The 13683-nt window shown below is 54.2% G+C and overlaps 1 protein-coding gene across 4 annotated transcripts; it reads right to left on the bottom strand.

Moving 5' to 3' along the window:
- Nucleotides 1-2291: 2291 nt before the first annotated feature.
- SFTPB (surfactant protein B) lies at nt 2292-13276 on the bottom strand. Of its 4 annotated transcripts, none has more exons than XM_061432669.1 (11): nt 13181-13276; nt 12476-12603; nt 11985-12056; nt 11519-11644; nt 9993-10145; nt 9692-9781; nt 5959-6142; nt 5686-5846; nt 4792-4872; nt 3959-4043; nt 2292-3839 (listed from the first exon to the last, which is right to left on the bottom strand). In XM_061432669.1, exons 1-10 carry the CDS (start codon nt 13242-13244, stop codon nt 3981-3983), a joined length of 1122 nt encoding a protein of 373 aa, XP_061288653.1. In that variant the 5' UTR covers nt 13245-13276; the 3' UTR covers nt 2292-3839; nt 3959-3980. The 4 variants fall into 4 exon arrangements, with proteins under 4 accessions (XP_061288653.1, XP_061288654.1, XP_061288655.1 ...); XM_061432670.1 differs by having other exon boundaries at nt 2292-2644; XM_061432671.1 differs by having other exon boundaries at nt 5959-6073.
- Between the last annotated feature and the right edge of the window lie 407 nt (nt 13277-13683).

Here is a 13683-nt window from a genome sequence, read left to right as displayed (position 1 = left end):
ATACTCTGGCCACCTGATGTGAAGAGCCAACTCATTGGAAAAGACCTTGCTTGATGCTGGGAAAGATTGAAAGCAGGAGGAGAAGGGGGCAACAGAGGATGAGATGGTTGGATGGCATCACCTCATAAGTTTGAGCAGGCTCCTGGAGTTGGAATTGATTCTAATGAAATAATTGGACTGGTAAACAAAGACGTTACTGCCAGGATTTTTATTCTTCACAACATTGTTGATAATAGTTGCTTTAAAAAACAAAAATGTTTTATAAAAAAAAAAGCATGGAGCAATTAGCAGCGATGTGTTGGAGTTGGTGATGGACAGGGAAGCCTGGCATGCTACAGTCCATGCGGTTGCAAAGAGTCAGACATGACTGAGTGACTAAACTGAACTGACTGACTGAGGGGCTCCCTCTGAGGTGGCTCCCAAGCCCTCCTACCTAGGTCCCTCCCAGAGTTCACTCTGATGTGTCCTCCTTAGGCCATACCCTGGCAACTGAAGAACAAGACCCCCATGCACTGGGGCCCTAACCCCTCCTAGGGCTTCTCCTTCCCACCTTCTTTTGGAGTGCAGGGTGCTGAACACATCTCAGAGACTCCTGCGTCTCAGCTGTAGGCTCTTCCTGCCAATTCTCTCCTCCCACAGCTGATCAGCTCCTGATCTTTTTTTTTAAACATTTATTTATTTGGCTGCATTGGGTCTTAGTTGTGGCACGTGGGATTTTCATTGCATCATGTGGGATCTTTTGTCGTGGCACATGGGCTCCAGAGTGTGTGGGCTCAGTAGCTGCAGTGTATAGGCTTAGTTACTCCATGGCATGTAGGATCTTAGTTCCCTGATGAGGGATCGAACCTGCATCCCCTGAATTGCAAGGCAGATTATTAACCACTGGGCCACCAGGGAAGTCCCAGTTCCTGACCTTTTGAATGAAGCCTCCTCTTCGGTTATCAGGAGCTCATTCTTATGCTTGTTTTCAGGGTTAACAGTTAATGCCTCCTCTCCTCCAGGCTGTAGATCTTCATCTTCCCAACCAAGCTTTTTTCAAAATGTAAAACACTCTTTGTCTCAGAGAGATCAAACTTGTAATTTAAGTGATGGCATTCAAGACAAAAGTCCACTATAGATTTACAAAAAGACTTCTTTAAAACTTCAAATTCGGAGGCCAAGGGTTTGTGTCCATCATCCCTGCCTCAACAGCAGGTTGTATAATAAGCTCTCCCTGCTTGAACAGTGGAGCCATTCAGGGTAGAGCCAGAGTATAGCCAGATGGACTGAAAAAGTCTGTAGTTCAGGGGCAAAGTCTCCATCTGCTATAGCTGTCTCATGGGACTGGTAGGATTGTGGGTGATTTCTACCCTTTTTTCATCTGCAGTTTCTGAATTTTCTACAATAAACATGTGGTTATTGTTGCTCAGTCGCTAAGTCGTGTCCGACCCCATGAACTGCAGCACACCAGGCTTCCCTGTCCTTCACTATATCCCTGAGTTTGCTCAGACTCATGTCTGTTGAGTCAGTGATGCCATCCAACTTTCTCATTCTCTGTTGTCCCCTTCTCTCCTCTCGGCCTCAGTCTTTCCCAGCATCAGGATCCTTTCCAAACGTGCATTTCTTTTATGATAGGAAATATAATGACAAAAGTTCTAAGTGAAGGGACACTTTCAGGCATTTAGGTCTGTGATGCTGAAGATTAATTTTGCAGGGTATATTTTGAGTTTGGGGCACCCTAACTCATCTCAGTGGAAGGACTCTTTGGTGGGGGCGGGGTCACAGGTAGGGATCAGGCTGGAAGCAGTGACAGGAGGAAGAGGCGACATGGACATCTCTTTCGCCAACACGGAGCAGAGTGAGGCAGCCCCCAGCCTGGCTTACATTCAGGGAGGGGCTGTGGCTTCTGCAGCATCTTAAAGGGCAGTGTGTTTCCTTTCAGGACAAGGAGATGGCACTTTGTTGGCTTCGTTACAGACGCTCTATTACCTGGGAACCAATCCTCAGTGTGCCCAGCCCCAAGCGAGCTTTGAGGAGATAAATCACAGCAACCCTCACATTTCTAACAAAAGTTGCAAGTTCAACAGTGCTGCAGTCCATGGGGTTGCAAAGAGTCACACACGACTGAACAACAACCATACAAAAAGATAAAAAGAAAACCCCCTTTTACGTCGTAACAAAAAGCAACAGGAAAACATTCACATACAAACGTGCCCAATCACCTTCCACCAGGATTGAGCCCCGCTGTGCCCGCTTTCGACCACACCAGGGATTTCCTGATGTTTAAAAAAAGTTTAAGGATTTCACGTGTCTGTCTTTTCTGGGACTTTCTGTTCCCACTTTTATTCTTCTGAATTCTTAATTTTGTGAAAGCGTTAGCAGAGTGATTGTAAAAGCTAGCATCTCATGCACATGGAGATGGGAGTGACGCCAGCACGGGATTCTCCCTCCGCTGTCCTCTTGATGCCAGGACTTAGAGAAGGACTGGGGGCCCACGACAAGGTCCCCTCAGCCCAGTGCTGGGGGTGTGGTGAGAGTTGGGCTGGCACTGGTGGGATGTGCAGGTGGCCCTGGGCCGGAAGCCCCATCTGCATTCCTTGTCCAGAAGACAAGGCCTTGGCCACCCCTCACTCCCAAAGTGGACGGAAGTGCCTCTGGTTCCAGGCTGTGGTTAGAGATAAGACATACCAGGCCGACCCAGGACCGAAGGCACAATCTGCAGGCCTGTGGCCTACCAGCCTCAGAGCCTTTGGAGGAAAGGAGATGGGGAAGGGGTGCATGGGAATGAAGCCCATGCTTCTTCTCAGTGTGGGCAGGGCAGGAAGCCAGAGGTGGGGTCTTGTCATATGGAGAGTCCTGAAGACCACCTCTCCCAGCTCCGCCTTTGTCGTTGAGAAGAGTGAGGGCCAGAGAGAGGTGGTGTGTCTTGGCTGGGGACCCACGGCCAGGGGCTGGTAGAGTTCAGACCAGAGCCCAGGCCTTCTGTGCCAACCAATCCTCTTCCTGTTTCAGTAGGGCCGGAAGGCACAGCTCTTTCTGGCAGCTCCCTGACCCCCGCCTCCGCCCTCTGGCCCCAGCAGCTGCCATCAATGGGGAGGAATGACATTAAACATGTCCCTGCAGGGAGGGTCTGAATTGTTACAGACACTTCCTCCCCACCATCTCCCCCAGGGGCTCGTGATTCTCGAGGGTCTCTGGAGCAGGCTGGACTCCCCTCCACCCGCAGATGGGCCCTGGAGAGTAAGCTCCAGGAGGGTGGAGGTGGGGCTCACTGTTTTATTCACACCTCTAGCCCTTGCTCCGAGAATGTGGCCTGGTCACAGGTACTCATTGCATTGTAAAAAAACGAGTGAAAAGAGATGAATACATGACCTTCGTGTTGGGCGTCTTGCTCTGGACAGAACTGTGAAGTTGCCGGGTCTGTTCTCAGGGGCGCTTCCCTTTCCGGAGGCACCTGGCATGGAGGCTGCCTCTGACCTGCCCCTCTGTCCTAAGGGGTCACCTCTGACCCAGTGGCATTGAGGGAGAGAGGGAGGAGTCTCAGGTAGGAGGAGTCAGGTGATGGAGGAGTTCCTGGCGTCTTTGGGGAGCAATGTCTGGTGTCCCCTGAGTTTCAGGAAAGGCAGGGCTTGGTGCAAGCACATTTGGTACTGAGGATCAGTGAGTGCAGAGGGTGGTCTGTGAGGGGAAAGCCATGGTCGGGCACGGAAGCTCCCCTCTGGGCTGGAGGGTGGGGCCAGCGAGCCAGGAGCTGGGCCTGGCACTGAACGCCACGGGGATTCTGGGCAGGAGGGTGAGCGGTTTTGAGAGAGGACAGTCGAGATGGCGCTGCCGGGGCCCTCAGGAGCCTTGAGTTCAGCCTGTGAGTAGCAGGATGGAAGATCGGAGGCTGCCTCTTTCTGCTTGGGGACAGAAGAGCCCCGCCTCCCGATGGGGGCAGGGCCGTCCCCCCATTCCGTCAATGGGAGTCTGGACTCACCTGCCATGGCTGTGCATTCTCATCAGAAGTGGGGGCTGTGGACACACTGGAGAGGACTGAACGGAGCCGCACATGTCCCCAGGGCCTGCCATGGGACAGTATTAGGGCCCTGAGCCTTGCACCCCTGATTCCCAGCTCTAAGAGGTTGGGGAGGCTCCCCCACCCCTGTAGGGGCAGCTCTCACTCCACCTGCCACCTGACGAGAGCTCTTGGTGTGACCTTCTTGATCCCTCAGGCCACCCTCCAAGCCACAGGCCTTCAGGGTGTGGAGCCAGAGGACACACAATATGTACCCGCCCCCACCCCCACTAAGCACACACTGCTCAGTGAACAACCCCCATCCCCGAAAACACATCAAACCACACTCGTTAAAGCTGCCCCCCCTTCCCATGCCCTCAGTCCCTTCAGTCCTGTTTGACTCTTTGCGACCCTCTGGACTGGAGCCCGCCAAGCTCCTCTGTCCATGGGATTCTTCAGGCAAGAATACTGGAGTGGGTTGCCATTCCCTTCTCCAGGGCGTCTTCCCGACCCAGGGATTGAACCCAGATCTCCTGCATTGGAAGGCAGGTTCTTTACCAGTAGCACCATCTGGGAAGCCCCTTCCTTCCCATACTCCTCCCTTTTCATCCTTTTGTGGCTTTTTCTTGACTTCTCTGAGACTGCCTTGTCTTTATAGGAGGACACCTCCCAAGGTGGAGGGTTGGGTCCAGGCAGCATGTGGGCTGGCACTCCGGGGGCTGCCCTGCACTGAGAACTATGGACTGGGGCGGGGGTAGGGGAGGACTCTGGGGGCTGAGGCAAGTCCTGGAACCAGCTGGCAGGGGTGAGCATACCTGGCAGGCCATGTGGGCATCCCAGCCGCTGGACACCAGAGTCTGCAGCCGGGGCGCGTTCTCCTCCACAAACCGCTCACACTGAGGGAGGAGACAGACACAGGGCTGGGTGAACCCAGGCCCGGGGCAGGGCCCTCCTGCCTTAACGTCTGGCCTCCCCACTTATGTGGATCCTCTCAGAGCTCCCTGGGCCTGGTGTAGGTCCAGCCCTCGGCCCTCAGTGAGCAGCTCTGGCTGTAAGACTGAACAAGCTGCTGGGTGGAAATGGGGGTTTCCTTCAGGAAAACCAGGGACTTCAGAGATGGAGACTGAGGGGCAGAATCTTGGCCCCATCCTTCCCTCCCCTCTCCATTTCAGTTCTGGAAGCCACCCTGAAGTTCATCTGGTCCTAGAGACCTCATGAGGGGAGCCCTGTGCGGGAAGCAGCCTTCTCCAAGAGTCAGCAGGCGTGTCACCCACTCTCAGAGAACATCAGGGCTCTGGGACCCCAGTCCCAGGCCTCTCCTGCTGGTGGCTTGGTCCCCACTGAGTCACACCGGGAGGAGCCCCGGGGCAGGGACAGGACTGGGACCTGGAGAGGAGGCCAGGCCTTCTCTTGCTCAGCTGGCCCGGCATTACTCATCTCCTGGCAGGTGACCGGGCCTCTCTCCAGGTCCATGACGAGGCCTGCTGTCCTCCTGAGCCCGTGCCCCTGGGCCAGAGACGTCTCCTGACCTTTTGCCCTAAGTTACAACGACGTCATTGTTTGTCCTGCATCCTGTCTGCGTCTGAGCACCTTAAGGGCAGAGGTCCAGACCACTCTGTGTGTCTCTGTCTGGGAAACCTGTCTTGGACCCAACCCTCCACCTCAGGCAGCCCCTGGGTCCCAAGCCCCACCGCATGCCTGCCCCTCACCTTTTGCCTGTCCAGCCAGGTGCCCAGGCAGGCCTGGCGCATTGCCTGTGGCATGGCCTGCTCACTGCTGTTCCCTGCCTGGGTGGTCACAAACATGCAGAGCTGGCAGTCAGAGTCTTGTGGCAGCCATTCTCCAGGCAGGGACCCCAGGGCAGGGAGGGCTAGAGAGAAAAAACAGCCGCATTCCTGTTCTCACTGGGGCAGTGCAGATGGACCCGAGAAGGGGAGGGGATGGGAGCGGGTGATGGGCAGGGGCTGGGGCGGCAGGCTCACCTGGGCCAGCGCTGTCCTCACTGGAGCACCGGAGGACGAGGCCGCAGACCAGCTGGGGCAGCATGCGGCCTAGCAGCGTGTCCAGGAGGATGACCGAGTAGCGCTCAACCAGGCACTGGCAGATGCCGCCCACCAGCAGGGGGACCACGTGGCACACCTGGGCCACAGTCATGGCCAGAACACCCTGGGGTGGGGGCCGAGAAAGGACAGGGTGGGACCTTCCCCCGAAAGACCTGCTCAGGGTGCTTTGCAGACCTTCCCTGGGGGCCTTGGAGAATTACTACGCTGCTTGCAGGTAGACGCTGAACATCAGGGAGTCCAGGGGACTTGTCCAGAGTCACTGCGCTGGTGCGAGAACCAGGCCACAGACCCCCACTCTGACTTCAAAGACTCTGGAATTGTTGAAATTCCAAAGTTTTCCGGAGAGGTGGACATTGCTCAGGCCACATGACAGCCTGGGGCAGAGGCAGAACCAACCCGAGTCTTCTCCCTCCTGACCTGGCGGTGCCATGCTTCCCCCACAGGTGGACAAGCTCCTGTCTGTGGCTCCCAGAGTCAAGAAGTCCCTGGTTTCAGGAGGCCCATGGGGAAGTAAGGAGTTCCCCCACCCAACCCCACCCCACCCCACCCCACCCTTGATTCCAAACACAACCTCCCTGCTGAAGAGCAAGGAGACAGAATGCAGGCACCCTTATGCCTCCACTCCTTTATTCATTCAGCCAATTCATGTAAAGAATTGGCTTTTCACTTTCATGCATTGGAGAAGGCAATGACAACCCACTCCAGTGTTCTTGCCTGGAGAATCCCAGGGATGGGGGAGCCTGCTAGGCTGCCGTCTATGGGGTCAAAGAGTCGGACACGACTGACGCAACTTAGCAGCAGCAGCATACCTCAATTTTAAAGAAAGGACCGGTATGTGGCAGGCTGGCCTGGGCCCTCCCTGTTCCTGCCTTTCATACGTGAAATAAGCTACAAGGATCTACTGCACATCTCAGGGAATGTAGCCAATATTTTATAATAACTATAGATGGAGTATAACCTTTGAAAGTTGTGAATCATTATATTGTACACTTGTGAGTTATATAATATTTATATCAACTATGTGTGTGTGTGTGTCCCCAGTTGCTTCAGTTGTGTTTGACTCTTTGTGACCCTGTGGACTGTAGCCTGCCAGGTTCTTCAATCCATGGGATTTCTCAGGCAAGAATACTGGAATGGGTTGTTACTTCCTCCTCTAGGGGATCTTCTCGACCCAGGGATCGCACCTGCACCTCCTGAGTCAGATTTTTACCTGCTGAACCATCAGGAAGCCTTGTACATCAACTATACTTCAATTTTCGGAGAAGGCAATGGCACCCCACTCCAGTACTTTTGCCTGGAGAATCCCATGGAAGGAGGAGCCTGGTAGGCTATAGTCCATGAGGTCGCTACGAGTCGGACACGACTGAGCGACTTCACTTTCACTTTTCACTTTCATGCATTGGAGAAGGAAATGGCAACCCACTCCAGTGTTCTTGCCTGGAGAATCCCAGGGACAGGGGAGCCTGGTGGGCTGCCGTCTATGGATGGGGTCACAGAGTCGGACATGACTGAAGCAACTTAGCAGCAGCAGCATACTTCAATTTTAAAGAAAGGACCGATATGTGGCAGGCTGGCCTGGGCCCTGTTCCTGCCTGAAGCCCCTGCTGTCCCTCAGCATCAGGACAGCCAAGGACACCTCCCTGGCTGTCCCTCCTCAGGCTCTTTTGCTGGCTTTTTCCTCTTCCTCCACCTGGTCCACCCCACATCCCTGGATTTAAATCTTGTCTGTAGCCATGACTCTCAGACTGATGTCTCTGGACCTGGCCAGTGACCAGGCAGGCTGCCTGCTTGTCGCCTCCTCCTGTATGTTATACAGGCAACTCGAACTTATCACGGCCAGGAGAGAAGTCCTAATTTTTCTGCCCAGACATGTTTCTTCTTAAATCCACCCATCTCAGTGGGGGGTGGGGGGCATTCCAAAGAGCCTGTCACTCAAGCCAAAGTCCATAGAATCATGGCTGACTCCCCACTTGTCTTCACGCCCCTGGTCCCCTCCATCACCGAGTCCTGCGGAGCCCACCTCCCAGACAGACCCCAGTCCCCCTGCTAGTTCCAGGCCTACCGAGCTCCCTGCCATGGTCTCCTAAGGACTCGCCTTGCTCTCATTCTTCTCTCCCTTCTGCCTGATACTATCTTCAAACACCAGGAGAGAGATCTTGCTAAAGTGTAAATCCAGTCATGGCTCCTCCTGCCTGAAACCCTTCCACAGCTGTGTACTGCCTTCAGAAGAAAGCCCAGGGCTTTCCTGGTGGCTGAATGGTAAAGAATCCAGGAGCCACGGGTTCGCTCCCTTCCCCAAGAAGATCCCACGTGCAACTAAGCCCATGCGCCACAACTATTGCAACTATTGTGCTCTGCAACAAGAGAAGCCACCAAAATGAGAAGCCTGAGCCCTGCAGCTAGAGAAAAGCCTGTGCAGCAACAAAGACCCAGTGTAGCCAAAAATAAATAAATAAGTAAAATTGTAAAAAAAGAAGAAGTGGAGCAAAGCCTGGTGTCCCATCACTTGGCCTACCCTCTGCTCCCTTCTCAATCTCTCCCTGCAGGCTGCGCGCTGCAGCCCAAGCTCATTCTGCTTAAGATCCTTTGCCCATTGGTCTTAGTTGTTCCCCAGGTCTCAACCTCAGGGACGCTTCCTGACCCAGCATCCCACCCCCATTCTCCTGTCACTGTTCCTTCCATCTGTCTTAATTCTCTGCTCTGAACTCATCACTACCTGAAAAAAATCTCTCCCCCCGCAGTGCAGACTCAGGAGGGTGGACACGCCCTCAGTGAGCAGGCAGCCATACTGGCCCCATCTGGAAGGGCCAACAGGGCAGGTCTCTCCTCACCTGGGCCCCATTTCAAGGCAGGGCCGTCGGGTGATGGTCACTACAAAGTTTGGAAGACTCCATGCTCAGGGTGGGCAGGGATGGGGTGTCCATCTAATTCTTCTTTTGTAAAATGAAAGCACCTTTTCTTGCCCTCTTTCTTCCCTCCTTTTCCTCTCTCTTCCTTTCTTCCTTTCTCTTTCTCTCCCTTTCTTTCTCTGTCTCTTTTTTCTTCCTTCCTTTCTCTCTCCCTCTTTATTTCTCTCTTTTTCTTTCTTTCCCAGCAATTTGGTATAGATTTTACTGGAACATTGTTTCACTTTGTTTCTGATACATACGTATTCCAACCCTCAGGCTGAATAGAAAACTTGAAAGCACCATTTCCACAAAGACAACTGAGATTCTTTTCTGTATTTTGACACCTGGCATAGTGCCTGGAGGGCTTCTCTGGTGGCACAGAGGTAAAGAATCTGCCTGTCAATGCAGGAGACCTAAGAGATGCAGATTCAATCCCTAGGTCAGGAAGATCCCCTGGAGAAGGGAATGGCAACCCACTCCAGTATTCTTGCCCAGAGAATTCCATAGACAGAAGAGCCTGGTGGGCTACAGTCCATGGAGTCGCAGAGTCGGACATGACTGAGTGACTGAGAACACACGCATAGTGCCTGGCACACAGTGAGGGCTTCGCAATTGTTGAAGAAGCTCTAGTCCTGGCACTTAGAGGCCCAGCCCGAGGGCAGGGTGCCTCGGGTGGGAACAATGCACAAATGGCCCCCTCCTAACCTCTGAGGATGGATGGGGGAGGTGGAGCAGTGGGGAGCCCTGTGGCCTGGACGACTCACCTTGGGAATCACAGCCTGGATCCGTTTGATCAGAGTCCGGCAGAGCCAGCAGTAGGGGATGGGAATGGGGAACAGCTGCTCAGAGAGGTCCTGGTGGAAGAATCACGCTGGAGGCAGGCTGGACAGCAGGCTCGCCTGGGCTCTGCTCACCAGCCTCGCCTCCTTCTCCTCTCCTCTTGCTCGAGCCTTAGGCCCTGTCTGTATTTGCTGGTGCCCTTCCCGGCTCTGGCCCTCCCAGGTCAAGTGCTCCCGGCCTCCAGGGCCTTGGCTCTGGCCCTGGGGCTCTGGATCCCCACCTCACCTGTGTCTGAGGCCCAGGCTTGGCCTGGGGGACCCCTGGCAGCAGGGGGAGGGCCAGCTTGTCCAGCAGAGGGCCCCATGGCTCTGGCCCCTTCCCTGGCTCTGGGTGCCTGGGCTTGCATAGGCCCACGTGCTGACAGATGAACTTCGGGTTCTAGGGCACAACACAGGGTGAGGGGGTGGTTAGGGTGGGGGAGGGAGCCCCACTCCTGCTCAGTCTGGCTCAAGGATTCAGATACCAGGCCACTGTCTTTGGCCTGGAATGAGGGGAGCAGGCTGGTTTGGGGTTGTGGTTTAAGATTCTGTGGAGGGGATGGGAGAGACCAAAGGCAGAGAGGGAGTTCATGTGGGGACTTTGGGGCACTTGTCTGTGGATGTGTGTGAATGAGTGTGAGTATGGATGTTTGTGAGAATGAATGAGTTTAAGTACATGAGACTGTGCCTTTTGTGTGAGTGTGCAGATGATGTGGGTTTTTGTTACCTTTTTCTGGAGGAGAAACTCAAATTTTATTAGGCAAATTGTTATTCCTTTTGCATTTTCTGTAATAAGCCTTTAAACCCACATATTAAACCACATGGGCACTGCCTTTCCTTAATCAAGAATGTGAATTGTGGATTCAAAGGACAGAGGTCAAAATCAAAGCTTGACCAATTATTATCTGTGTATTTTTGGGTATTTATGTGTTCAGTCATATCCATGGGACTGACTGTACCCCTCCAGGCTCCTCTGTCCATGGAATTTTCCAGGCATTTGTTTGTTGCCATTAACTACTCCAGGGGATCTTCCTGACCCAGGGATCGAACCTGTGTCTCTTGCATCTCCTACATTGGCAGGAAGATTCTTTACCACTGGAGCCACCAAGGCTTCCCAGGTGGCTCAGTGGTAAAGAATTCACCTGCAATGCAGGAGACTGGGGTTTGATCCCTGGGTCAAGAAGTTCCCCTGGAGAAGGAAATGGCAACTCACTCTAGTATTCTTGCCTAGAAAATTCCTTGGACAGAGGAGCCTGGTGAGCTACAGCCCACAGGGTCGCAAAGAGTCGGACACAGCTGGGTGACTAAGGACACACATTCTTGGGTGTTAACTTCTCTGAAGCAGTTGTTGGAAGATTCCTTTAATTACAGTATTTTAAGGACTTAAAGCTTGGAGCCTACTCAGAGTTAGCACAAAGTAGAATTTGTTATTCTTGTGGGATGCTGTGAGTTTTACCTGAGATTGTGTGTCTGTAGTATGGATTTGTGACCCAGTGTATGTTTGTATGAAGAGCGCGAGGGTGTGTGTAGGTGTTTGCAAGTGTGCAGACCCACTGTGTACAGCTTAGTGGGTGGGGCTGTGATCTGGGCACCAGTTGAGGGGCACTGAGTTTCCTGGACTGGGTGTGGATAGGCGCGCGCGCGCACGTGTGTGTGTGTGTGTGTGTGTGTGTGTGTGTGTGCTGGGGCAACATATGTGGGGGTAACTCTGAGAAAGGGCAGGCATGGAGGCTGTGAGGGAGGCAGCCTGGAGGCTAGGTGGGCAGGCCTCACCATATGGCTCTGGAAGTGCTCAATGATCAGAGGGAAATAGGTGTCCAGCAGGTGGCGACACAGGGGCGCCAACAGTTTCAGCGGAAGGACATCGCACTCCTGCTCCAGAAATTTGCGCACTGAGTCCTGGGAGGCAGGCCAGAGAGAGGACTGTTAGCCTGGCCTCTCTGAGGTCTGCCCCAAGTGAGCCCCTGGACATGGGGCCACTGCCTAGCTGACTGGTCGCCTTTGCCCAGGGCCCTGGAGTTTGGAGGGTGCTGAAGGAGCTGTGTGGTTGGGCACAGGAAGGGTAGCTCCCCTTGGGAAAGACTGTGATGCTGAGATCACTCCCAGAGCCCTCTCTCAACCAGGAGACCCCTGGTAAACCCAGGCATCACCCCCAGCCTGGAGATGCTCCTTTAAGAGGCTCACTTCTTCTTCCATCTCTTAACCTCCAAGCTTCAATTCAGGGTATGGGCCTCATTACCTGGAAAATGGCCTCCTTGGCCATCTTGGTGAGGAGGCGGGAGATGTTCTCACATTCCTGGCACAGGTCATCCTGAGGAGAGGGCCCCAGGGTGGAGCACGTGATGGGGGGCATGCTCCCAGCTCAGGTGGCTAAGGCTGACAGGGCACTCCAAGACACAGGCAAGTGTCCATGATCCCACCCCATCCCATTCATCCCATTCCATCCCACCCTGTCCGTCCCATTCCATCCCATTCATTCCATCCCACTCATCCTACCCTGTCCATCCCATATCACTGCATCCCATCCATCTCATCCCATCCCATCCCATCTCACCCCATCCATCCCATCCCATTCATCCCACCCCACCCTATCCATCATATTCTATCCCATTCCACTCCATCCCATCCTATCCCCTACAGGGGCTCCAATCCATCAGGCACATCCAGAGTCTACCCAGGACCCTTTACCCTGAGCCCTTTTGTCTCCCTACATCCTTGGGTAGTACTCACGGCTTCCACATGTCCCCAGACTTCCTGCAGGCAGTGCCCTAGGGCTCTGCACTGCAATGCTTGCTCCAGACTTTGACACCAGAACTCGGGGCCCTGGGCACAGGCCAGGGAATAGGTGATCGCAGCCGCTGTTGTTTGAAGCCAGAGCAACCTTGGGATCCATGCCACACCTGGTGCACTGGCCTCCCCCAAACTCCACACCTAATTTTACTGGGATGCATGGCTCTTAAACCTGCTAGAGTCAGACAGCTCTGGCTTCTGCTCTGTGTGTGTATGCTAAGTTGCTTCAGTCATGTCCAACTCTTTGAGACACTTTGAACTGTAACCCCCCAGGCTTCTCTGTCCCAGGGATTATCCAGGCATGAATGCTGGAGTGGGTTGCTATGCCCTTCCTCAGGGGATCTTCCTGACCCAGAGATCAAACCCGTGTCTCTTGCATCTCCTACACTGGCAGGCGGGTTCTTTACTACAAGATCACCTAGGAAGCTCTCTACCTGCTCTAGTGCCCACCAGCTGTGTGACCTTGGACAAGCCCTAGAGTCTCTGAATCAAGGCTCCCTCTTCTTTAAAATGAGGATAATGTCCAGACTAAGGATAATGCTTGGGACAGAACCAGGGCTCAGCGAATGGTGGAGCAGTTTGCAATGCCCCCTCCACACCTAGGCCTGGAAGGTGGGGAAGCAAGGGGAGGCTGGGGGGACTCACCAGTGCCCGGACCACAGAGTATGGGCAGCAGCAGAAGCCATGGAAGCAGGTGTGACTTGGCCATGGCACCTCCACAGCCTGGACACCCTGCTTGGGGCGGGGGCCCTTATAGCTGGGGGCTGGGGTGTGGGGGCAGGACTCTGTGGGAGCAGCGATGACCTCAGTGTTTGTCTTTGCCCTAGAGAGCCCTCCAGATGCTTTGATCCCCACCTCTTCCCAGCAGTGACACTCCTGCCTGCCCCCCTGGCTACCCCCACCCTGCCATATCCTGCCCAATGATCTTCCCTGGTCCCTTTGCTGCCCTCCCACCCCCAAACACACATTCTTCCTCTCAGGGGCCTGGACTCCCTCCAACCTGGGGGCTCTTGATCCTTCACATCCAATCCCATCTCCCTGGGTTACAGAAGGGGAACTGAGACAGGACCAGAGTAGCAGGAGTGACTCCCCTCCCTTCTCTACCTGGGGCCTCTCTGGCCTCCTCTACTCTTGAGCAATGACTCTTA

The sequence above is a fragment of the Bos javanicus genome, chromosome 11 (genome assembly GCF_032452875.1).
Source record: "Bos javanicus breed banteng chromosome 11, ARS-OSU_banteng_1.0, whole genome shotgun sequence".
Taxonomy (NCBI): Eukaryota; Metazoa; Chordata; class Mammalia; order Artiodactyla; family Bovidae; genus Bos; species Bos javanicus.
This window is presented reverse-complemented; position numbering and strand designations above follow the sequence as displayed.

Bases quoted from the DNA above. Each gene is read 5' to 3' on its own strand.
- SFTPB (XM_061432669.1), bottom strand. From the start codon at position 13,244: ATGGCCAAGTCACACCTGCTTCCATGGCTTCTGCTGCTGCCCATACTC. The intron at 12,604-13,180 runs GTGAGTCCCCCC...TTCAAACAACAG, and splicing joins ACTCTGTGGTCCGGGCACTG to CGGCTGCGATCACCTATTCC. The intron at 4,044-4,791 runs GTATGCTCACCC...GTCCCATGGCAG, and splicing joins ATGCCCACATGGCCTGCCAG to GCCCTGGGGACATGTGCGGC.